This window comes from Anser brachyrhynchus, assembly GCF_964034855.1.
Source record: "Anser brachyrhynchus genome assembly, chromosome: 1".
NCBI classification, from domain to species: domain Eukaryota; kingdom Metazoa; phylum Chordata; class Aves; order Anseriformes; family Anatidae; genus Anser; species Anser brachyrhynchus.
Window position 1 is genome coordinate 142,373,286 of NC_137694.1, and position 26,145 is coordinate 142,399,430.

The 26,145-nt window shown below is 38.1% G+C and overlaps 1 protein-coding gene across 10 annotated transcripts in view; it reads right to left on the reverse strand.

Annotated features, from left to right (window-relative positions):
* Positions 1–2,081: 2,081 nt before the first annotated feature.
* INPP4A (inositol polyphosphate-4-phosphatase type I A) overlaps positions 2,082–26,145 on the reverse strand; it is a 52,678-nt gene continuing 28,614 nt past the window's right edge. For 8 of the 10 annotated variants that reach the window (XM_080575495.1, XM_080575503.1, XM_080575496.1 and 5 more), the window contains 8 exons: positions 22,488–22,660; positions 20,959–21,082; positions 19,961–20,087; positions 17,471–17,611; positions 15,998–16,095; positions 12,932–13,044; positions 12,424–12,578; positions 2,082–5,035 (listed from right to left, as the gene is read on the reverse strand). In XM_080575495.1, coding sequence (XP_080431621.1) covers positions 4,903–5,035; positions 12,424–12,578; positions 12,932–13,044; positions 15,998–16,095; positions 17,471–17,611; positions 19,961–20,087; positions 20,959–21,082; positions 22,488–22,660 — 1,064 coding nt within the window. In that variant the 3' untranslated portion in view covers positions 2,082–4,902. Of the gene's footprint in view, positions 5,036–5,602; positions 8,951–12,423; positions 12,579–12,931; positions 13,045–15,997; positions 16,096–17,470; positions 17,612–19,960; positions 20,088–20,958; positions 21,083–22,487; positions 22,661–26,145 lie in introns of those variants that run through there. The other 2 variants (XM_080575498.1, XM_080575497.1) reach the window with 1 other exon arrangement.

Genomic DNA, 26,145 nt, shown 5'->3' on the forward strand with positions numbered 1-26,145 from the left:
AGGTAGATGTTAGAAATGTTTAGGAACCCACAAACTGAAAAATGGTGAAAGAGCTTTATTATTTGTGCTCACCAGAATTACCTTCAATTTCTTCTGATGACGACTTTTTTTCCAGTTTAAAGAAGCATTTTGCTATTTCTTGTACTCTGCTTCCTATCCTTTGATGCATTTTTTGTATTGTACTTACTAAAATTTCCTCTCTGCTGTCTGAGCACATTTCTGAAACTGTAAGAAGCTACTTTTGCAACACCGGGTACGCTTTGCTGAAGCACAATTAGCATCCTTACTCGGAAGGCTGTACCAGAGCTTCAAGTCTTGCTTGAAGGCTGTAGCACAGCAAAAGTCATGGCAAGGACTTGGATGTAGAGACTCGAGAGCGGTCAGTGCTGCTCTCAGCAGCGCCTCACCTTGGTGGTGATAACCTCTGGACGTACCCGTGCCCTTCGCATAGCCGTAGCTACACAGGCTGCCTGGATTCCTCGTTGCCTTGGGTTTGGAAAGACGCAGTCTTTGTGGAGACGTACATCAACTTCAAACCAGCGACAAACCACTTCTCTAACAGCTCAGATTGCCCTTTAGTGATGTTAAACTTCCAGCCATCTTTTAAACACCTCATGGCAAGAGCTACACAGCAACATTTTTATGTTAGGAGAGAGGTACGTGCTTGGTACGTCAGCTCTGGGGCATTAAAAACTGGTTATGAAAGTCAGGTCTTTAAGCATTGTATTTCTGTTGTGATTGAACATGATTTAAAACCCTCAGCACATGAATCTTCTGTGGAGCAACTGCTTGGCAGCGAATTGTATTTGTGCACAACGTGCAGTCTGGTGGCTGGCTGAGCTGGGTGATTTGTGTATTGTATGCAGCTGTAAGAAGAGGGCAATGCAAATATTGAAGGCATCTTTGTCCCACAGAAGAGACCCCCGATGCTTTTTCATCTGTAACTAACCCTTATTCTTAGGGGTTACCCTGCATTTTATGCTAAGCAGCACCTGAGGGTCTCACGTTGTGAACAGAGCGGTTACGTTGTGCTTACACCGAGTCACTGCAGGCACCCCGGGTGGCTCCGGTGAGTCGAGCACTAATCAATAGCCCCAGGTTAAAAGCATCGCTTAACGAAACTCATGGCAACGTGGGAACCAGCTCTGTTCTGCAGACCCACGAATCCCAGTGCTCATCATTGCTATGAGTATGCATCAAAATCCAAAACGTTATTTTTGTAGGATTTTGATTATTTTAAATTAAAATGAACTTTTTTTGACACCAGTTAAAAAGTCACGAAATACTAATGTATGTATATATACCCACACACATATGTAGATGTATTTTGTATATTCCATTTAGGAAATCCCACCTGTCAAGCATCTCCTCTTTCTGCATCTTTAACAAAATCAGTGTGTTTTTTTTTTTCTTTTTTTTTTCCCTGGTACTGTTTTTCTTTGTGTAACCTGAAAAAGAAATTCATAGAAGTCATTCCCCATCTGTGGCCTTCGGTCTTCTATCACACAAATAAAATTATATTTGGCAATTCTCAAACATCCAGTGACATAAGAATTCAATATTTATGTTCTATTCTTTTTATTTTATTGAAACCCGAATGCTTTGGATGATTGTCTGTTACACTCCCACATGAAATTTATTTAATCTGATATCAAAATGAGAATAAACAATGACAACCCATCTCTACTGAAAAGCAGCATAGCTACCAAAGCTGCTGTAGGGATGCGTTGACTGAAGAAGAGAGGAGGAATTGTTACTGGAAGAAAGAGTGCAAAATGGAGACGGAAGCTCAGGAAGGTGTTACAGAAGATGAACGGAGAAGAAACAAGCTCGAAACCCCCAAATCTCTTACCACTTCTTTAACTGTTGCTGCAGACCGTACAGCGCATGGGACAAACCAGTGCCTGAGTTCACTGCAGAAAATTGATAGCGGCAGGGTTTAGGAGTTCCCAACTTGCAAATCCGTGTAAAAATATCTCCACAAACAACTTCATATATTCTCCGACAGATAAAGCATGTCAAGCCAAGCAACCTGAAAGCATTGATTAATTCACCCCCAAAGCAGTAAAAGTAAGCCACCATCTGTTATTCTTGTCAGTTCTTTATTGGTTTTCATCCTAAAGACTAGCACATTTACAGCATACATGGATTGGATGAACTAGAATATATAAAACAGTAGCCATATGTTTATGATATATTAATACTGCCCAAAAACAAATAAATAAAAATATTTCAATGCACAAAGCTTGGCAAATACAATTGTGTTGGGACAAAACAGTGTTGTATTATACAATAATTTTACATGTATAAATGAAACAAAAGGCAACTGTGCTGTAGGTACTTTCACAGAACATACACAGAACATACTTGGCAACTTTTTTTTTTTACCTTTGTATGTTTTATAATTTAAAAAATTACTCAAAAAAGAACATTAGACAGAACTTCATTTTACAGTAATCCTTAAATTTGCCTCTCCTGTGCAACAGAAAAGCTTACTTCACCCCTGTGAAGTCTCCTATGTGGATTTAAAGTTTCACAGTTTTTCTTTGTCGATGAACTGCTCAAGATCTTACTGTTCATTATGCCCTTTAAAACAAGCCATTGACGTGCATGTACTGACACCGTTGTATATATAAAACGTTAGCTGGACGATGATGTTTTACATGTAAGCGTACTAAAATCAGAATATTTTAAACAAAATAACACAATACTCGAGACTGGTATGCCACCACTTTAAAAAGGTCAGCGAAAACCATGCATATAGAAAAGTCGGGAACTTTTTCTGATTACACTGGTATACAAAATAAATAAAGGCTCACTAAGCTCTAGAGTAGGTCTAATGATTGTTGGCCACAACCTAAGAGAGTGGCTCTGCTAATTGTTACAACAGACCTCTTGGTATTTTCTTCTGAAGCTGAACATTGGAAGGTTTTTAGTGTAACAATACAGGACTTAAAATATTAACTATGTTTGAAATATACAAAATAAAATCATCAACTCATAAAAACTAAGGGATACAAAGAGTATAGTTTATACAAAAATAAATGTAGCATTTAATAACAGGCCAGGGACTGAAGGTTGAGCAGAACTAATGGAATAATGTCTAAAGAAATCCCACTGAAAAGTTTTTCCACTGTATATTTGTTTACGTATTTGCAAAAACCAAAAAAAAAGCAACACATTTATTAGTTGGAGAACAGGTCCATAAAGTTTCCAAGGGACTGTTCTTCTACAGATGATTTGTTCAGGTTGGGTACAAATGCATTGAATTTGCACAGAATTTTTTGTTTTGTTCTCCTAGAAAGACTGAAGAAGTGGTAACAACCTAGTTCAGCAGAACTCTCTTAACTGGCGTTGTGACATGCTGCTCAGTGTTAAACTGCAGAAAGCAAAATGCAAAAACTGCTAGACTTAAAACCCCCAAACCTGTATGGGAGCAGAATGAACATGACTGATAGAGCAGTGACAGCACAGACAAACATCAGTGCGAGGGAGAAAGAAGCCAGCCATATACTTACCTGGCTGTTGCTACTCTCACAAGAACAAACGACCAGATTTTTCTGTCCTAGAAACCAAGAGGGGGAGGGCACAGTGGGCTGGATGAAGCTAGCTAGGAATGATCTAATCCTGTTAAAATTTGGAACTTAATGTTTAGCTGCTTTTTAAGAAGGTATCTCATCTTCGAAGGCATTCGTTGGGACATGATTTCCAAGGAGATCTGTTGAACATTTTTTATCAAATGCTATCAAACTGATCACCTTAGTCTTAGGCTAGAACACATCTGAGGTTCTCGTGCATTAGCACATGACTTACTTTCTATCAAAATGGGACATTGCTATCTTCTTCAGAAATATTCTGAAAATAGTCATGCTGCCCACACATGATTCTGAACATTCAGTAAGGTAAAATGCAAAGCTATTTTTTACAGTCCTAAAATACCAGAAACAAATTTTTGTTATGGAGTAACAGGGATGTGCTGGGCATTCTGAGCATTTTCGAATTGACAGATACTGAAAAAAAATCAGTCAAAAAAATTTAACCTCCTGATATACTAATGCTTACAATCCAGAAGCGATTATAAAAAAGCCATGGATAAAAAAATGTGTTAATTAATTTACAGTACCATGAGACATACTCAACATGTTATAGTTGGGAAGGGCTGGGGGAACTGTTGCTGGCATCAATGGTTAAGCATCATGACGTTTTTGAAAAACACTTTTAAAAACTGGTTAAGATGTTTGCTAAAGTCCTTTTGTGCTGAAAATGACAGGAATTTGTCTTTATTTGGACAGAACTAGAAACTAGACCTCATATGCCTTTTATGCATTATTATTTTCATTTATCAAGATGGTATCCTATATACAGTGAAACGATTTCTACTCCTGGCTTTTATTGTGCTGATTATTTTTAAAAGTTAAACACCTGTTTCTTGATTGTAACGATGCATTCTACAGTTATTAGACTGCCCAGGTTCCAATCTCTTTTTATTTACAACTTTTGAGTTTTACTCTGTTTTAAAAAGTTTATGAAAAGCTCAATCTCAAGTCAACTCAGTATAAAAAGATGTTGTGTGAAACAGCTGCCTAAATGCCATTCATAGAGTCCTTGCCCATCCAGGAGGTACCTAGCGCTTTGCATATAGGTAATTACCGAGTAGTACAATATCTGCTCATCTTACATACACTGGAGGCTATTTAAATGGGCACAGTCATCACACTATTCTCAAGCTAAGGTGTCAGAATAACTGTTACTATAGATTCCAATTCGGTAAGTAACATGCTCTGTATAACCTAGTGAAACGTACAAAAAGGTTATTTATCTCTTCTGGATGACAGAATCAGGTGTTAATCTAGAGTGTATCCACAGAGTTTAATGGAACAGCAATTAAAGGACATGGTATGCTTATGTTTCAACTTTTCCATAAGTTCCTTCTGGAGGCCTGTAATACTTTGGGAAAGCCTTCAGTTGCAGGGAATTAAACGCATACTTGCGACATCCAACATTCTTCATTGTATTTTCTCGCCGACAACCCTCGCTGGGGAAAAAAAACAAGCACAAAAAAATGACAGCAGTAAAAAGGAAAAAGAAAAAAAAAAGACTTAAACTAAGATGAAATGAACTGGTTATTTTATAGCATTAAAAAAAAAAAGTTGGTTATATTTAATGAGCGTTTAATTAATTTGCCACTGCAAATATTAAAAATGATGACTCATCATACAATGCTAGTAAGAAGCACACAGAATGGACACATGCTATGTCTGGTTGCTAGTTTTGCATTTCTAAAAAGCAGCAGTGCATCTACTGAAAAAGTTCTTTTACGGAGGTTTCATGTATTTCCAGGTATACTGTTGTGGAGTTCACATGCCGCTTCATTGCACAAGGGATCCCAAAAGATTGCTTAAAAGCAGTTCTGCTAATTTATTAGTACATTAAGCTGAAAAAGAAAAATTGCTGATCTCTCCAAAGGAGCTTTAAAGTAATTCTCCTGTTCCCTGCATGTTGGTATTATCAGAACTTACTTAAAGATTAGAGCTGATACAAAAATAATGGCTTTCCAGTTATCTCTGCATGCATAAATTGACTTGAAAACCAGCATATTTAAAAAAAAAAATCTTAATCATGAAATATCAGCTTTGTGTGGGTGCAAAAAAGATTGGCTGCGTTGGCAGTCATCACCCCAATGAAACAAAGCTGTGCAGAACGTAGAGCTTAACTTCTACCCAATGTTTCGGTGCAACTGCCCCACATTACAAAGACGTCCTGCGCTACGATAAAAAAAAATATTACTCCAGTTATAAGGCTTCTTTACAATTGTAAATCTACATCAAAGTTCCTTTGATTATATCCAAAACAGACATACAAAGAGGAAGCACTGTTTTAAATATATATTATAAATCAAATTAGGCTTGCATGAGAACATCTTTCCCTGATAGAGAACTGGAACCTAAACAACCATTTAATAGTGAAGGTTCATGACCAAGTGTACAGTACACAATCTTATGGTGGAAATGTCCTGTTGCTCCTGTCTTGGAGGTGGCTGCAGCAGGTATCAGGTAAATGTCAGTAATCTCTTTTAAAAGGAGGGTTTGGATCCTGGCTCAGTGTGAAAGCTCTCTGCTCTTCCTGATCTCATTGTTCGTCTGATTTTGGTTAATTAAACCGACTGTAGCTCTGTTACAGATATACATATATATATATACCACCTAGCTTCACAATGTATTGGCACCATAACTTTTCATTCCAAGGAACAGTTTATATCTGAAATTTGTCTCTGCAGTGTATTCTGTGACGGTCTTTTATAGAATGGACCGTACATTATGACACTGTCTCTACGACATTGTTTTCTGTTTTACAGACACCCTCGCCAACTGTTGCAGACAAATAGATTAATCAAGAATTAGCAGAAAATATGTTTCAGTGTAGTAATGAAACCATCAAGCTTAAATAAAACATAACAGGATGCTGACTGAGCATTTTCAGTCGGAGGTGGATCGTCCTGTTCATTACCTATTCCACTGCATCTGGTTATTGACCACGTTCAGTGACAAAGACATGTTTCACACCACTTCATGTGCCGTGGTTCTGCCAGAGGCACGTGGGCAGTATGCACTGCAGCGTTTTAAATCTGAAACCCTGAGTGAAAGCACAAACCGAGCTAAAAAGAAAAACAAAACTTGCCCCTACTGAAGTTTAGGAACCCCCTCCCCAACACACTGTTTTCAAAAGGTCGAGGCTTTCTTTCTAAATTCATTTAGGGGTAGTCCTAATCTGGCCTATCAACAGTCACAAGCAAAGTCACTTCATACTTTATTTTAAAACAGATTAATTGTTCCAGGGAGTTCAGTGGAGATGCTCCTGCTAAAGTTACTTTCACACCTTGTTAGATTGAACCCAGGACATTCAATGCATTGCTACAACAAGGCTACAGTGCAACCTGACATTCCTTCAATGTGTGAAAAAATAGATTTTGGTACACATAGCAAATGAACCAGTCTTCTTCAGAGACAAGAAATGATTTGTACAGAGATGCAGTGGTACTGGGTAGCAGCACAGGATGCGGAAATGACCATTACCATCATATTATGATTTTAAATCTCATCAGCAGTAAGGCTTTGCCTAAGTTCATTAAAATAATAAATAAATAGTGTGTGTGTGTGTGTGTGTGTGTATATATATATACACACGTCTTTGTGGGCTTTTTTTTTCTATTTTAAAAACAACATTTGAAGAATAGTGAGAAAAATACCAGGAGATGGTGTACTGTACAGCCTTATTTCATGAAGACACAAATATAAATATGTACTTTAATTAGTCAGAATATTTACCAAATTCAGCATTTGATTTTATCTTATTTTTTCTCTACTTTTTTAGGCTTGCCTCTTTCAGAAGCTTTCAAAATTGATTAAAATTAATAATACAAGCTGCAGCTACCTATGTTTTCTGAGTGAGTCAGTAACAGTAGAAATTAGAAATCACAGTACTACAAGAGTTCTTCTCAAGTCATCAAGCCCAATTTTCTGTCATCTCAGGCACCAAGCAAAGTAAATCCCTTTATGAAATTAGCAAACTATGTTAAATGAGGTTAGGTCTTTGATGAACTATTGCTATTGACAAGCTCTTCCAGACCACTACATCAACAAAACCCTTCAATTTAAACAGGCATCTGCCAGGTTGGTGTTAGATATAAATGGTGATCAAATTTCTTCTACCATCGTTCATGACTAAATTTGGTAAGTTTCTTTAGTATCACCACTTAAATAAACGTTAACTTACCATAATTCATTTATCTCTAAGTCACCATCTATCAACATCATCATTTATTAAAGCTGTCCAACACTTAACAGTGAAAATAACAATAATATTTAGCCTAGTGTCATTAACACAAAGCCCAATGGAAAACCTAGAACCCACCTAAATGAAGGAGCTAATTAACAGCTTCATTTTCTCGCCTGAAATACTGAAGACTAACTTCAGTAGGATGACAATGACCCTGTTCCAGAGTAAGTTATATAACAAAGCACCTGAAACTGATAATGGATCATTAGCAGGCTCTGCCGATTACATACTCTCCCTAACCACAAGTCATTATGTCTTTAGTACATTACAAAACGCAGATCTACAAATATAATGAAATAATTCTGCATGCAGCACACCGCAAGTTGCATTTTGAGTGGGTACACTAGTCTACTGGAACATACTTAACCATGAGAAAGGAACACGACTATGGTTCTACAAACTGTATAATAATAATGTAATTTGGCTATTATGCTTTGAAATGAAGGTAGAAATTTGTTTATTTCTTTAAATAAATTTCTTATAATTTCTTATAAACCCCACCCATATTTTTATTTTTCTCTTCATACCTCGTAAAAATGAAAGGCAAGATTACCATACATCTTTGATATACAAAAGATACAAATTTTTTTTCAGAGTTCCTTTCTCTGGAATACATGAAACAAATAACACAAAACTATATTTGGTAAGAGATCTTCAGGCCGGCTAAAGTAACGAGGTAACAGGCCAAATGTCAGACTATGTTACAAGCACTGAAAGCAGAACAATAATTTAAAGTTTCGATACAATTCTTTTTGATAAAATAATTTGATGTATATTTACAGTTTAGTACAATAGAAACGTAAAATTGTAAGGCATAATAATAATTCTTGGCAGACAATGCTATGACACATTCCTTTGTCCAGCAGGTACCAAGTGGCAATACACATTCAAGCAATATTTTGTTTTGTTTTTGTTTTTATTTTAACTTTATCTTCACTTGCAACGTAATCTGGCCACCAGGTATGCTATGCTCAGAAACAGCCACACAATCAGTAAATTGGGGCTGAGAGCTAGTAAAGGAATAGAGTAGAGGAGGCTGGGATCTAGTCTGAAATCTCGGATGGGCACCAAGCCACTCAAGTTCTTCTGGGTGACTACCTCCCGTGTTCCAATGCTGTGAAAAGGAAGAAGGTTGGGAGGAGGGAAAATAAAACAGAAAGGAAGACGGACATGCAAATGAATGTATAAAAAGAGATGGCAACACAAGGTGGTCAAGAAGATGAAAAAAAGATGGAAGAAGCCACAACAAAACCAGAATATGAAGTAAAGAAAGAGTGGAAAAACATCTCAAAAATATATATCAGCACAATTACAGATATAAGGAGAGGGAAAGAGAATAAAAGAGAAAAATAAGAAAGAAGTACTGTAGTCTACTGAAAATAAACACATGTAGGTTGAACATAAATGGTTTTCCATGTTCATTCTTTCAGATTACCAAGCAATATCCCATGCTGCTCTGCCATGCTCCCGCATGCTGCAAAAAAGTGGAGCTCTGAAAAGCAAGCTGAACATGAATAACCATTGTCGTATTTGACCCTTTCAAACATCTTTCCATGTGAGCTGCAGTGAAATACTTTAACCTCCTAACTACTTGCTCAACACATAAACAAAAAAAACCACAACACCCAAACCACCCGCTTGTTTTTCAGCTTCAGAATGAATTCAAGTGTGTATCAATACACTTCCCAAAATACCTGTTTCTGGAGTGCCCCAATGTACACGTGTGAAGGGAAGATGTTGCACAGCCCATCTCATTATGCCCCTGCTTCCTACGTTGCTTTGAGCACAGAGGGCCTATCGGGGGATACACTTCTTCAGGTAACCTGCCCTGTGTTATTTTGTTCGTAGATTACAAAATCAGTTCCCCAGAGTTCCCACAAAGGCAGGGAAAACTTTATACACCTGATATACTGTCAGTATGCTTCAAAGAATAATAAGGCAGCAGCGCTTTGGTTTATTCTCCAAGATTCAGGAACAGTTCTGTATATTGGCCCAACTAAAAATGTGTTTTTATCAAAACCAAAACATGAATCCTGAGCGATTTCCCAAAATATTTGTATTGGGTGCAGGCAATGAGGTGGGGTGACAAACCGGGGGGCTGTCTGTGAAAAGAGGCCAGGGCCATCCCGTGCTGGACAAGGCTGGTTCCAACTGGCTCCAATGGCCCCACCACAGGGCACAGCTGGGCCTGGCAGCCACGCTGGTGCTGTCGCTGGGAAAACATACTTAAGGAACAGGATATGCCGCATGGAAGTGAGAAGCAAGGAAAAAAAAAAAAGTGCCAGAAACAACCCTACAATCACTGAAGTCAGAGAAGGGGGCAGGAGGTGCTCCAGGCACCTGAGCAGGTTCCCCTGCAGCCCGTGGAAAGGACCATGGCCAGGCAGACATTCACATGGAGGACCCCACAACATAATAGCCGGATACTTCCTGAAGGAAACTGCAGCCCATAGAGCAAAAGGATCTTGTAAGAAAAGATGCTTTTCTTCTCTGGAAACTTCCCAGCAAAGAGATGAAACACTTCAAGTCTTTGACTCTCATAACTTCTTCCCTGACCTTCCAGCTGGCCCAGAAAATTCCGAAGGATTCAAGATTGAACCAAGCCTTCCTTTTCTAGTACAACTACATAAATCAAAGGTCCCAGTTACCAGAAAAAGGAAGCTTTTTGAATGCCCTAAAAGTAAATTGCAACTCTTTCACTTCCTGTATATGTCATCTTGGTCAGGTCATCCTGTCCATGTTGAAATGGTTTTGGGTGGAGTTGGGTTCCTACATATTTGTTTTGTAATCCTATATGTCTCTTCAAGCTTTGTTAATTCTGTGCCATTGTTTCCGAATAGAATTGGAGAACTTATGAAAAAAAACACACAAACAACAACAAATCACGTCCTACCCTGAAAATCAATGAGATGTGAGGAAGAGTGATGGGCTTGATGAAAACCCATCCAATCTTTGTATTCCATCAGGTCTACTCAGTATTTGTTCTGCACAATCCCTCTTGGTCAACAATTTAACAGAAGAGAATGACACATCTTTCACCTATTAGAGCAAGTTCCCGATGCTGCTAGAACATGTCAGCCAAACGTTTTGATTAAGCTGGCCCACTTTCAACATCCCAATGTTGGTTGACATAAAGCAATGTGTTTCTTGTGTCAATGCTTTATTTGATTTTGTGTTAAATTAAATTGATGGTCCAAAACAATGTTATTATTGATCTCTTTCTCTACTGTGACCATGACTGCATTAAAAAATATTAACTCAGTAACCAACTTAAAGAAAATAGCAAGATTTCTAGCAATATACTTGTTCAGTTTTTATTCAAAACTTACTAAACTGTTTTAATAACAACTTTACTGAAACTGTGCAACAAAGCTTTTTGTTTCAGGTGTCTCAGTCAACAAGTTGCGTAATTTAAATAATGAGATATCTGAGAGACACTTAGCTCCATTTTTAAGTCAGTAACTTCTCCCTCACAAAGCTGGTCCAAGCTGTCTTTTTTTTTTTTTTCTAATATTAAGGTTCAGCTAGTCTCTGGATACACAGTTTTCATGTCCTGGAGCAACTGTGTAATGATCCAGCAAAAAGTGCAGCAAAAACGTGAAAATAAAAAAGTCCGGTGACATCCAGTTAGATGTAGAAATGAAAATCAAATTTTTAGTGTGAGATGCTGCAAGTACTACTATACGAGATATTTTCCTTCTAAGTAACTGAACAGTAAGAAAGGGTCAAACAGCAAAAACATACAGAAAGGATAAGAGAATTGAACACTCTAGAGAATTTGGTGAGAAGACACACAGTACAGTACATTCAGTAAGAGTGAATGTTGAAAAACAGGACTGAACAGCATTGTTGAACTACATTGATAAAGACTAAAGCTAGATTTCTTATCCTTTCTTTTGGTATGTGAGTTACGGAGTTTTCCAGCAGTGCTTGAAACAAGGCATTGAACAACAGTAAACAGATTTTTTTAGTACAGTAGTTAACTCTGCAAACATCTCTGCTGCTTCAGAATACAGAACATCATTATATCGATATGACAACAGCACACTGACACGCTGTGATGAAATTTGGGTGCTGTATTGTGAAACACTCACACTAACGTTTTGCCCAGTGAGCAAAGTGTTTCACTGCTAAAGAATACATGGTGGCAACCCAGTGCAAACTGCAGGTGTCTATGTTTCAACGAACAACATACAAGTCACCTCGGACAAACTTGCCTAATCTAGAACTAAGAAACCCACTACTATGACAGTAAAGGCAACCTCAGTAAACAATTTTCAGAGAAGCATCACTTTTCTGTTCTGTTAAGCTCAGCATTAACTGAAAACATGTTTTTACATGCTTCTCTGAAAACTTCCAATTCACTATTGAAAACTAAAACCCACCTGATGCAAATCTGGGAACCGCCAGCTTTACCATATAAAACACACTAATACATGCAAGTGAGGGATGAATCCTAGCAGCCAGTTTTGCAGCTTTCTAGCTTTATTTTTCTTTTTGTTTCTTTTGATAGAAACAGACACCACTGCTCCTCTGCAGTTTGCACGGTTCCTCATTTAGGAATAAGGGACACAGTCAATCTCTTACCTCCTCATACACTCCAGAGCCTGGGTGAAGACCTGTGGGGCCATTCCATGTTCATGCTGTAGGATCAAACACTGCTCTAGGGTGACCGACATGGCAGTCCTATCCTTGGCACTTTTACAGCTCGTAAACCGAACACCGTTTAGTCTGCGGCATATCTAGAAACGAGATATGAAATTCATCATTCCTTCCTCAAGTATAATTTTCCATCAGAGAACACACCTGTATTTCTCCTCCCTACATAGACAAAAATCTTTTGTAGGACTGTGATGTCAAAAGTTGTCAACTTTGGTGCAGCAGTACTTTGTTGCATGAGTTGTAGGGAAAATAGTGATGTGAAAATAAAAACATTTTCTTTATCTCCCCATGGCCAGGGGAGCAAGGCAGCATTTCCAAACAACATGCATGCAAATGATGAAATCTAAACATATCAGTAATAAAAAAGGAGAAAATAGGCACATATACAAAAAAATCAACTGAACTATACAGAGATGCTTAGACTAATAAATACCTCAGCAGCTTGCCAAAGGATATCGACATTCTTATTTTTCCTTGCATGTACATTTTGTCCCAGAAATCTTAACAGTTCAGGCAGGCACGTCTGACTACGAGATCGAGGTAGACCTATAATACAAAAAACACAAACTCCACTTATTTAGTTGTATTCAACTTTTATAAAGAGAAGTGTTCCTATATGTCCATTGGAAAGGCAGTCATGTTTTCTTGAAGCTATCAAAGCTTACAACTAACCCAATTCTTAATTACTTAGTAACACTAACAAACCAAATTCAAGTTTAATTAAACTCAATTGGAAATATGCATTCAGGTTATTTAAAAATTCAGAGATCCAGAATAATGATGGCAATATAGTAATAGAGGGAACAAAGGGAGAAAGATTGGTATATTGTCTTGTTTGGTGTGTCCTGGGCATACTTCCTTTGACATACTGCTCAGAACTGTGCATAAACATGTAACTGTATCATTCCCCCCTCAGAGGTGATAGGATAACATATATGTCTCCACAGAAACCCTAAAGGTATCAGTTTATGTTCTGCTCACATATTCAATTTGCAGCCTAGGCAGTTTTCGGTTACAAGAAACACACACTCCAATAGAACTGCCAAAATTCATTTATTAATATTTCAGTAAGTGCAAATAAAGCTGTTGAAATTTTTCAGCATGCCAGAGTGTTTTCAACAGCCGTCTCATGCCTACATGTTTGAAGTGCTACACATTGTCTCTCACACATGTAGCAATGTACTCAATGACAACCAACGATAAGTATTAAATAGGTCTTTTTCTTTTTTTTAAGGGTTATCTACAGAGGACACCAACTAAAGTTGTGACTGGATAAATAAGGTGGTATGCACTGTTAGAAAACTGCTGTGTTAAAAAGTCCCTGCATGGGTGGTATATGAGGTTTTAGTTTGGGACACATCTTTTCTCATCTCAAATAGTATGTAAGCTAATATTGTGCCTGTCCTGGTCTGCTCTATGTAAACTATACACCTGGAAAGACATATTTGTGATTGAAAAGAGGGCACAGACCATCTATCCAGGTATGTCTAAAGACAAGGAGATCTAATGGAGCAACTATGGCAGTAGCTGGCTTGTTGGAAATTCTGCAGTGCTTAGAACTCATAGCACACATTTTTCAGAAAAAGGACAGTGGAGCAGGCATCAACTTTCCTTATGCATTGTTCTCGAAGGGAACATTTTCCACAAGCTGCCAGCAGATACTTCACTTGACCCCTAGAATGAGCTTTTTTGTTGTTGCTTTTTTTTCTTCCCAAACTTACACAGGCTATACTACCAGCTGGTCATAATATACTATATCATAGTATAATATACTACCAGCTGGTCTTCTAGTTAAAGAAAACATTATTTTCTATTGACAAGCTTCATGGAAAAGCATGTTTCACTACATACAACCCAAATATCACCACAGAGGAGGTACCAAACATACTCTCAGACCTTTCTTAGGACAAGCACAATCCCAAGGTTTGTCCATATAGTCCCAGCTTTTCACAGAGTATCTCTAACAAATCTGCTGGGACACCTGCAGTATTTTTTTCACACTTCTACTCCAAATTTTTGCTCAGTGTTTATAACCACAAAACATTTATCCAAGCTGGATTGCAAAAATATGTCTGCACTGACCCAGGACAAACAGTGAAGCAGAATGAAGTTTAGGCAGAGGGCAGATTTTTCCCCTTAGTGGTATTCATCTCATGTGGCAGGGAGTTTAGTGTAATGACAGGTAACTGGACTGAAGGAGAAAAGGCAGGTGGACACAAGACTGTTTTCTTTTGTTTTACTGTTAAGGTGCATGTCAACACCACCTGTCCAACACTGCCTCTAGTTTTATTCAGAATTTCAAGCTGCTTGAGGAAAAACCTCTGGTATAAGGAGGAAGTGTTACTGGCAAATGAGAAGGTCAAAGTTGTGGCACCGGTGCTCCTTACAAACAGAGGAGAGTAAGTGTAACGATAAAACAGAATTCAAAAGCCATGGAAAAGAATGAACAAATTACAGGACGGAAAACAGACTGCAGAATAAAAGATGTTTACAGAAAAAGGCAAAAGTTAACAGATGACTGCATAAGAGGTTTGAGAATGACGAAAACGACTGAAGTTAAAAAAAAAAAAAAAGGCAAGTTAAACCAAGAAGGAGAGGAAGGAACTGAATGAGAAATATGTTATGAAAGACTATGGACAGAAACAGGAAGGAATGGGGAGAAAAGTGGAAGAAAAATCAATGTTAACTAATTAACTTCTGAAGTTTACAAGAAAATCTGATGCTAGACTACCATATAGTAAAACACAGTTTAAAATTTTGCAGCTAAATTTCAGAGAAATTATTATGCGCAATTGTGAACAACTGGGAAGAGAGAGCTCTCATCTGCATCAAAATATTCTATTTCTGCAATAAACTGCAGTTGTGGAACCCATGAAATCAGCTTACAAGATGTTTGGTACTACTGATAACAAACCAATGAATTCTCACCGTTTCTGGGGGCAGCTTATTCCACTGCCTCCTCAAAATACAGTAAGCAAGACATTTTCCTATACAGCCAGTGAAGTTCAAGCTTGTAGCTACTGTCTCTCTTTCAGGTTCTAGACTTCTCTGTTGTTGGCTGCAGATGCAACGATTTCATGCAAGTGCCAAATAAGCAGAGGGAAAGTGATTAAGAAGTTCCCCAAAATGTCAGTTGCTCTCTGTACAGGTCATCAACAGAACATGACCAAAAACTGCACATAGAAGTGCTGCTGCTATGACCTGTCACATTTTTGCCTTCCCCTCATAGTATGTTACTATCTGTATGTTTATACAATACATAATGCCACTTAGGTGCAAAAGTAAATTTAAAAAAGGAAAGATAATCAGACTGAACTTCAAAAAAATTGAATTTACTCTACTTAGTACTAATGTATTAAAATAGAGTCGCATCATTTCTTAGAGGTTACTGACTCCAGCCTATCATCAACGTGTAAGCACCTAACTCGAAGCAAGCAAACAAGAACATCAGCCTGAACCGCTGTTCAACCAAATTTGCTGTGGATTATCAAATACTTACAATCATCAGGCAAAACTTCCTTGAACTGCTCAAAATACGAATTCAACCGCACTAAGCTTTCCATGTTAATTACTTCTTGCAGTGAGGTGTCTCCAAACCTTTAAAGGGTGAAGAAGGGAATAGTTAAACATAAGGTAATCCTTCTCCTTTTCTTCAAAACAACTTCACTTGGTGATACAACTATGAGAAAACAGTTCAGAGATTCATCTCCCAAAATTCCTAAACACTTAAATGCAAAGTAAAGCAGAAAAGAAAGGAGTTGCAGCGATTCACTCCAGAAAAAGAAAATACTTGGGTGTGATGGGAAAAGTGGGAAGGAAGGCAGAAAGAAAAACCTTGTAGAAAACAATACTTAAAACACTTTCCGTTTTGTATCTCTCTTTCAATACTAAATGCCCATCTGGTAAATCATTTTGCCAAAACTCAAACTTTGAATTTTGATTTACCAGTTTAGTTCATAAACTTTGATTTTGAATTTTGATTTACCAGTTTAGTTCATAAACTAATAATGACCATGGCATCAGGACACAGGCTTAAGAACTTTGATTTCAGACATGTGAATGAGAAATATGGATCCAAGAGTGATAAAATGTGAATGTAATAGTCATCAATGCTGTGATACAACTCACCTAACTATATATATACTTGTATGTATATGTACATACATATATACACATACATGCATATAAGCATGCACATGGTGTTGACATCTACAGCTATGCTAGTCACCTTGAGCTTCCTTTGTAGGCAAAAGCAAGTCCTGGAATGCCATAGTTAGATTTTTCTAGTTGTCTGCACAATCCTGCTGCCACAATATGCCTGTGCCTGACTTCACGGAGTTCTCCATTAAAGCAGAATCTGTCAACGTGCTTCTTAAAGATATGGCCGTAACAAAGGGAAGCTCTGGTGGCTATTCCAGAACTGGAGTTTCCCTTACAAAAACTGTTACGTGATAACATTGTTCAGCTTTACTAGAGCGATGCTGCATTATGTAAAACCTGCAACAATACATTAAAACAAAGGACCATCTAGCCCAATATCCTGTTTTTTGACAGTTTTCCTCCAGAAGAGGAAGTCTAGAGAAGAATGCAAAAGCACAAGGGCAAATACACAACGATACTCAGAATAATCTCAGCCTCTAGTGATTTACGGCTCACAGAGGTTTCAGGTCACGAGCAGCACCTCTGTGTTAAACAGCCCACGATACATCTCCTCTTCCGTAAATCCACTTCTGAACCTGTACTAGACACAAACCCATGAGGTAAGGAGCTCCACAGCCATGTGCCATGTGAAGTATCTCCTTTTGTTTGTTTCGAATTTGCCAGCTTCGTTTAATGTTCCCTTGTTTTTGTATTGGAGGAGAAACCAAACTGCTGTTAATAATGCAACAGTGTAATGCCACAGAGATATACTACCATCAGAAGAGAATGCTGAACTGCCACTAAGGGCAAGCTTGCATGAACGAATACCTACTTCTCTGCTAGGGTTTGCTGCTCATTGATTCCCACATTGAAAAGAACAGGCTGAACCCTCAGTAACATGCCACTTTGAATCTCTCGCGGCAGTAAATCAAACAAGGCGCTTGGCAAAGGGATCCTCACATTAAATCCATCACTGTGAATAAAAAAACAGATATTAGACATACAGATCAAAAAGCAACATTCTGAGAATGGGCTTACATCCAGAATGTAACCCAGTTATTAAAAAAATAAGTATTGGTCAAGGCTGAGGACTTGAAAGAACTGCTACAGCTTGCTCCTAGTCAGACAAGCTATTCTAGCTCAAACCCAAACCAGCAACAACCTGCAATGTTGATTTTATGTCATCATGGACTTTTCAATCAGATCTGCCAATTACTAATAAAAGCTGATTTTGCTCTTCTCATTAATACTGCAGCTCTCATACAAGTTGGGTAAAAAAAGCCAAATTTTGTCATGTCTCTGTCTCATCAAGAGTAAAGTGCACTTGATTTTAAACTGGTAGAGGCTGATGATGATGCATGTGCAAAGAAGGATACATTTTTGGATATGGTAAGTAGTGTTGACGTTTCATAGCTGAAGGACAGAGGCAATGATAGGAGTGACCCAAGCGTAAATTGAAGGGGGAGCTAACACAAGCCCTGATATGGAACCGTGTGACTCAGACCTACAAGCCTGTTCTTGCTGCACAGCAGGTTACCTTGGGTCTGCTGAGCTACACCAAAGAGCAATGTGAATGCTCTGTCTCCTGATAAATGTGAGGTAATGCAACTTACCTTCACACATAACGTAAGAGCATACTAAGGTAAGTCACATTACCTTACACCTGCTATAGGCTGAGGGATTGCAAGGACAAAAGTTACTCTGATTTGAGCGCTGTGCGCTAACCTAACAGCAGCAGTCCAAGTCCAAGTTTTTACAGTGCAACCAACATTCCTATGATCATTTTTCTGCTCACAAGACACTGTCAGCAGCACTCTCAAGTACAGCATATACTTTCAAGCATAGCAGAAGAGCTCTGGGAAGTATACAAGGTAATCAAAATTGGCCTGTCCCACATTTACGTTGGATGGAGGTACAAATCCTGGAGTGTGTCTGAAAGCAAAAAGCCTGTTTTCACCTCTGACTCTAAAGCTTCCAGTAGTTTGCACAAAATAAATAAGCAGGGTTTTTTTCTTTTCTTTCTAGGATAAAATCTCTAAAGCAAAATAATAAACAAGGCCTGAATCTAGTGGAGACTGGTTTCCTACTGATTTGTGTCCTACGGCTGACAGCAAGTTTTAACTAAAAAAAATTTCTTTGAACAGGATTTTCTGTCATCTCTCAGCCCTTCTCAACGGTCTCATCAATTTCTGTTACGTACATGATTTCACTGAAGTCCTCCTTCAGCTAGTGCACTTTTCATTGCATGTTAACCTAAACTTAATTAAGTTTCTCTTAAAGTCCTTATCTTAGAGAATTCCAGCTGTTTTTCATATGTGGATGAAGCTGGGCAGAGCTTCAATGGAGCTCGTCACACCAAACTGTAATCGAATAAGCCTTATTTCCCCCAGAAATCAGATTCAAAACTAAAAGATTCTACAGACTCTAAAACACAGAAACATTAAAACATTACAACTCTGACTTCCGCGAGGCAACTGTCCTCGCATCCATTTATCCCTATCTGTGCACTAGCTTCCTCTGGGCAAGAGCTCTCCTGCAGGCGCCCATCAGCATCACCTCAGAAGCCAGTGTGAGGACAGCTGATAAGCAGGCTGAGCAGCCTGATGGAAGTGAGACTTGTAAAAGCTTCCCATCACAATAAAGCTGTAACAGATCACTCTCACGCTACAAAAGGATGCGGATGCTTGTTACTTCAGACAGACTTTTTTTTTTTTAATTGCTTGCAAGCTCAAACTTGAAAACAGCTCTTTTTAGACAAGTGGCCAAAACGAGAAGCAGTCTTGTGTTTCACAAGCATCTATACATTAAATCCAGTTTGGCCCTGATAGTTTAGAAACTGATGCTAAATAGGCCTCAACAGCAGCTCATCAACTGCCTGATAGACATTTCATGCCCTACTGTGCTAATGGTGACCCGTTAGTCAATGGCATACAGTAAAGCACTGACTAACTTATCAACCCCAGTGAATTTCAGAAGCGATCAGCCTCAAAAGTCAGTCTGAAATCTAGAAACAGCACAAGTGCCTAAGAAAAGATTGTATACTTCTGTCTTGTGATTATAGAAGGCGAGGTTGAGATTATATTTATTTGTAAAACAATACTGTCAGTCTGAGCTTTGCCATATATCCCATTTCAGCTTAACTCCTTGAAAAATGAAGCATCAGTAAAAACGGTAAGTCAGCTTCATGACATTTCTCTAAAGTTCTGAGGGAAAATACAGCATGGTTTCTAAGCTCATAATTCACTTGAATTTTAAGCACAGTATCATTACTTCTCCCTTCTGCATTCCCACCCCACTTCCTCCCCTCCCCATTTTTTCTTACCGATTTCCAGTGATGACTGGCAGCATGTCAGTAGATGTACTTGATGTTGCCTGAGTTACTTTAAAGGTTACATTCCTCAAGTCCATGATTCCCAAACTCATGTCCTCCAGCATTGCCAGCTCCTCACCTAAACCAAGGAGGAAAAAGTGGATCGTAATCACTAGTTGTTATGTACAACTTCCCTTTATCGATTTGATTAAGGCTGTAGGTCATCGATCTCATGAAGTTCTGTGGACGAAGAGGCTAGGGAGCCCATGACTTCTCCGTGGTCTACAGACTGCAGATGATGGCGTGATTGACTTTATGAGTTTACCAAGGTTAGAAAACACCAATTATCTAGCACAGTCCAGGCTACTGTCCTTCATGTAGACTGCACACTGATTTTCTTATTTAGACAATGCTAGTAAGATCTTCCCTGCGTTGTCACAGACATGCCATCCTTTGTGTTGGAAATCTGTTTTTGGCATACTGTACTGCAGTACCTTACAAGGTATTCCAGATTTGTTCAGTAAATTATTCCCTAACTGGAATCCAGATAGCTATTCTGACACAAGAACAGTACTAGTGAAGTACTTTCCCTTTTTATATTCTCTCTTCAATCTCACATTGTACTGTAGGATTACAACAGAAAATTACAAAGAAAAATTACAAAGAAAATCCAGAAAGCATATTTTGTGCACAGTTTCTCCCAGCTTACTGGAATTTTACTCCATTTCTTTGTTTTAAAAATAATCAAAATTATTTTTTAAGCGTTGGCCTTATTATGTCATAAGGCAAGTTCATTTTATTTTTAGAAGTAATTCAATCAAAAGTGAAGAATTCGGAGTTGTTAGCAAATTACATACCCCATACATAATCTGGTTTTGCATTTCAATTTTCAAAACCATTGTGTAGCTGAGCTGCAGATTGTACCAAACACTCATGTTCTGCTGTAGCCAATTTAAAGCAGAATTTGCTGACTCAACAGCTGCTATCTCCCATTTGCCCTGTGCCTTTACCATAAGTGCTCAGCAGGCTCTCAAACTGCGCCAGCAAGCCAATGGTGTAGAGTTGTCTTAGAAATCCATCATCATGCAGGCAGTTCCTCAGCTTGATAATGAAACCACAAATGAGAGCTGTCAGCTGTGGGAGAGAAAACAAAGACAGAAAAGGCTCTTCAGCCCCAAATGGAAACAACACTGCACGTAAGAAAGAGGTGCCATAAAATCTGTCAGACTGATGCTCTTTTACCTTAAATGACACTCTTTCTTTCCTTGCAGCTAAAGAGAGACAGCCAACCAACAAAAATCAAAACACTCATAAAAACTGATTTAGGGCACACTGCCTTCATCTCGCAAACCCTTCCAAGGTGGACTTGCTGCTATTTGTTTTCTTGACACAACCACTTGTATTGGAATCTACAACTTATGAATTACAAAAGAGTCTCCTTGGAGAATTACTTTAGTTACAGATGGAAAAGCAATACTACCAGTTCTAAGGTAAAATGTTGATAGCATGAATAAATGATTTTTTAAAATGATATTTTAAGAAAGCTTAAAAATGTGATGTCTGCATTATGCAAAGATTCAAACTCTGTAGTGTTATGAGATATTCTACACAAGGCTCTTGGATTGATCTAGTACTACGGTCGGTACTAAGATCTAAAACTAGTACTATTTGTAATTCACCCTTTCTGTCAACACAGGAATTTCCAAGGTGACTGCCAGATGCTACATACACAGGGATACGACTTCCAGAAAGGAAGGACTAAAGTTATATTTATGATGAGTAAACACATTCAAGGCACTGAGTTAAAAAAAAAAAAAAAAGCTGTGTTATGAAGTGGGCTTTGTATAGGAAAATTCTCTGAATTTATGAGATACTATGTTTTGGGACAACAACCCTACCAAACAATGTCCAAGAGATAAGCTGTTTGAAATAAATGAATGAGATATTAATCTCACAGGGAGTAGACACACTGCAGAAGTGCACTGGGCAGATGAGGTGTGGAAGGTTTTTTATTACAGACATCTGCTAGTCAGTGACTGACACAAAAGAGACCCCAGTAGGCCCAGAAACAGAACTTTTAGAGAAACCTCAGCACTCATTCCTCCTTGCTTCTCTCCTCCTTAGGGACTGCTGGTACTATTGGTTTTCTTGATGCTGAAAACAATAGAAGGTAATCAAAGGAGTACACTCTCTGCTCATGGGACTTTTTCTTTTTTCAACCTCTCTCACATCACATCTCACTTTTGGTTTTAGTTTGGTGGCACTGGATGACAAAGGTTGTTTCTTTACACAGGAGAATTTTCAGTATTTCTGTCACAATCTGTTTTGAAATTGGGAATATATATCCCAAGGAACATTTAAGTTTTATATTGCCAAATGCATGTAAGTGACCAATAAGGAGAGGATAGCACAGTCTGTGAGAGGAGACCACAGCGTTAAGAACAGATCTGAAAAATTCTGAAAATAGCCATCTTTCATATATCATAAAAACCCAGCACAGGTCCTAGTGTAATCAAATCCTGTAAATTTGCTTGCTTACAGTTTGGCAGAAGACAACATCCCTGCGATACTGAAGACTCAGGCAGAGCCCTATTGTTGGGGCACTGTCCTGCATTAATAAAAAGACCATGGCTTTCTTTGCCTTGTCACTCATCATGGCCACGCAGTCTGTGAGTGTTGTCAGCAAGGGATAAAGAGCTTCGCTCCATTCACCTGGTTGAAAGAAAAAAATTAACAGCACTGTAAGTACTTTATTTGAAAAAAAACCCAACATACATTAAGAAGAAACTTCCCATTGCAAGTAAAAGTTATTGATAATCCACATGTGGTGCTCATTTTATTTTGGCTGGCTGGCTACTCCCTGCTTGTTAATAATTAATGTTACAGAGTGGATATTGCACAGGGAAAACATGGAGAATTTCACTCTCTAAGGCTGTTATGACTTTCCCGGCCATGTAGTAGCTCCCAGATTTGTGCCCGCAGAACAGGCCATACAATAGCTGATTTGGAAAGCATAACAGAAAGGTGAATATCTATACACACAAGTGTACAGATCTGTGTGTACATGTTCAAACACACCCTTTCACAGTGCATTCATTGACAGACAGTATGGAGCCCATCGCATAACAGATACAGTGAACATCTGTTTGGCCATTTCTATGAATGAGAATTCTCCCAGATATTTCTGCCTTTGAACCTTTTGTGGACTTGGGTGTATCAATCAACTACCTCACAATTTTAAAGATATTTATTTTCAGTCAGGTAAGGCAACGCTTTTCCCCATTTGCAGCATAGGAGTAATAAAGTAAAGAGGTGAAAACTTGTGTAGGTACTCTTTTACATGTGCCCTGTCTGTTGGGCTGAGTGGCTTTGAAGGCCTACAGCTAGCTAGCAAGAAACACTAAGAACAGTAACTTAGATGGGAGCTGGCCAGATCCTTGAAGTATTTATGAGCTTGACTTGCACTGAAACACGTGAAATATGTCCCAGAGTGACTCTGCTCAAGGTCCTACACAGGAAGCAAAGAAATTAAATTGGGTTGCCAAAGTCCTATTTTAGTACCCCAAACATTGTGCCATTCATTCTCCCTGAAGGGACTGGGCTGCTTTAAAATATCCGATAGGCTCAATTTCTTTTCTTTCCTTCCTTCATCTTTTGTCTCAATCAACCACCAATTTTTAAAACCTATTTCCATGACTGTATAAAATATTACTCAGATACTGTATCAAAATCCATTCTCTCTGCAATATAAAAAGAAAACAGAATGGAAAATTTGCTCTTTTGAATGTAAAGAACATTGAAAGAGAAGAACACGTTTCTTTTTAAAGGAAAGGACACTGTTTTATATTTAAAAAGCACCACAAACAGCACATGTGTGACCCCAGCCTGGTAGGTTGTACAAACAAGGCAATGTACAGATCAAAACCTTAAAGAATGGAGTCAGTTCAAGCCCCTGAAAGGAAGTTATTTGTGATTTTGACTCAACTGGACTAAGAGCTAGTAATATATATATAATTTTTTTTTTTAATATACATATATATATATATTTTGATAACCAGACACAAAGAGAACTTTGGAAACTGGCTAACAAAAACATAACTGACAAGGTTAACAGAACTATCCTTTTTGTTATGTGGTAGATAAACTGCATAGCAATACCTACAAACTACACAAAGGGGAAGTTATTTGGCTCTGTTCCACTGCCACAAAGAAAGCAGGAAACATCAAAAGAGCAGGTAAGGAATTACAGCTTTTCTATTCTATTAATTGTTCTTCTCTCAAAATAAAACAGACACTGTAACATGGACCTGTAAATAATTATAAAGCAAAGTACAGATAATACTAATAGAGCATTTCTCTTACTACATTTAAGAGCTTTTGTATAAATGTGTAAAACTGACAGAAAGAACTGAAAAGATCATCTAGAACATCATCATTTCATTGCCTGGATATACATACATGCATGTAGTTATTAACTCAGTGGAGGTTTAAGATTGTAGTGTGTGGGGCAGCACTTCATTTGAAAGATAAGTTTATCTGTGGTAATCACAAAGTATACTGGTGGTATACTGCATGCCTGAAGAGAAAGCAATCTTTAGGTGCTTTCTTCTCCCAGCGCTCACATGCAATGCAATGGCTCATCTAAGGGAGTGAGCAAAAATCATCCACTTCTTGGTTTCAGATATTGGTCATGAAAAAAATAAGTCCTTGTCAGCCTACAAAATTCTAAACACTGCTTCACAGAGGTGTTGCTTTTAACTGCTTGCTCAATGGTAGCTGCCATTAACAGTAAACAAGAATCGAAGGAATTTTATTCAGGCTCAAATCAGGTTGAAATATTTCATTGACAGCGTTTAAATGAATTTGAAAGGACTGTAAGTGCTCACTTGGGTTTTTCCACCTTTCTTCAGTCTATTGCTTGTAATTTACCTCACAAAACTTTTATTATTGAAAGAGTATTTTCTATCTAATCAATCAGTGGCATCTTTAAACACCATGAGGCACTAATTCTAATGTGAAAACCATTCTCAGATCTGCTTTTATGTTCTGTGAGATGACCAGACCATTTTAAAACTATTTATACACTCCCTTGTGCAGATCCATATGTAGAACGATTTGGCAAAGTGCCTGAAACGATGAAGATTCAACAAGCTGTTATAGATTTAAAACAGACAGAGATCTGATCCAAGCTAACTGTTGATATATCCTGAACACAAGCCCCACTTCTTAATCAGAAGTTTCTACTTCATGCTAAAAGCTATTTTGTTTAAAAACTGGCAATAGGCAAACTGACAGGAAGCCTGTCATTTACTTTAGGTGTTTTATATTGAACATTAAAGACAAATCTTGCAGTTTCCACTCAGGCAGCTATAACTAAATTCTGCCCAGTAAATAAGGGCCAGATGTGACCCTGTAAATCTTTGCTGTTTTTCTTATGACCACTGCTGACAGAAGTCATACCTTCATGTACTCTTTGAAATGTGGTATTATAAATAAATAAATAAATAAATAAATACATAAAAGAAATGCTGGGAAAGTCTACAAAGTCACACATTGGAAGTTCTCTGACTATACACTGTCCAAAGGTGAGGGATAAGTAATGTCAATGTGATAAGAAATCCTAATACATATGTCTATATAAAGGAAATATCTAATAGCAGGTGGGAAAAGCTTCTGCTTCCTCCCACCCCCAAGAGTCTCTCTTCCCCAGAACAATAATATCATTATTAAAGTAACTGGCCTCCAGAGCCTTGAAAAGATATCTTGAGTCTTTTCATATTAAAAAAACAAACAACTATCAACTGTAAATCAAAGTACTGGGCACCTGCAGTTGCCCTTAGATTTAGGTCAGGCTTGCAAGGACTCACCTCTAAAAAAAAAAAAAGTGAAATATTTATTTAATAAATTGCTTATTTATTAAATTAATTGCTTAGCCCTAATCCAGCAAAGAGTAATTGAGAACCCACTTGAGCACAGAGTCACGTCACATTTGACTTCAGTGGGAAGCAAGCACTACGTGCTTCACTGCACTGCAGCCTCGGCCACTTACGTTTAAGCTGCAGTTTTGGATACATCTGGGTACCCAGCTGGGGTAACCTGACTCCTTTTAATCTTAAAAATAACTCCGTATTCATTTATGTACCATATTCCTATTTTGTGAAAACTAAAAGGATGTTCCAAGAACTAAAAGTTAGTGC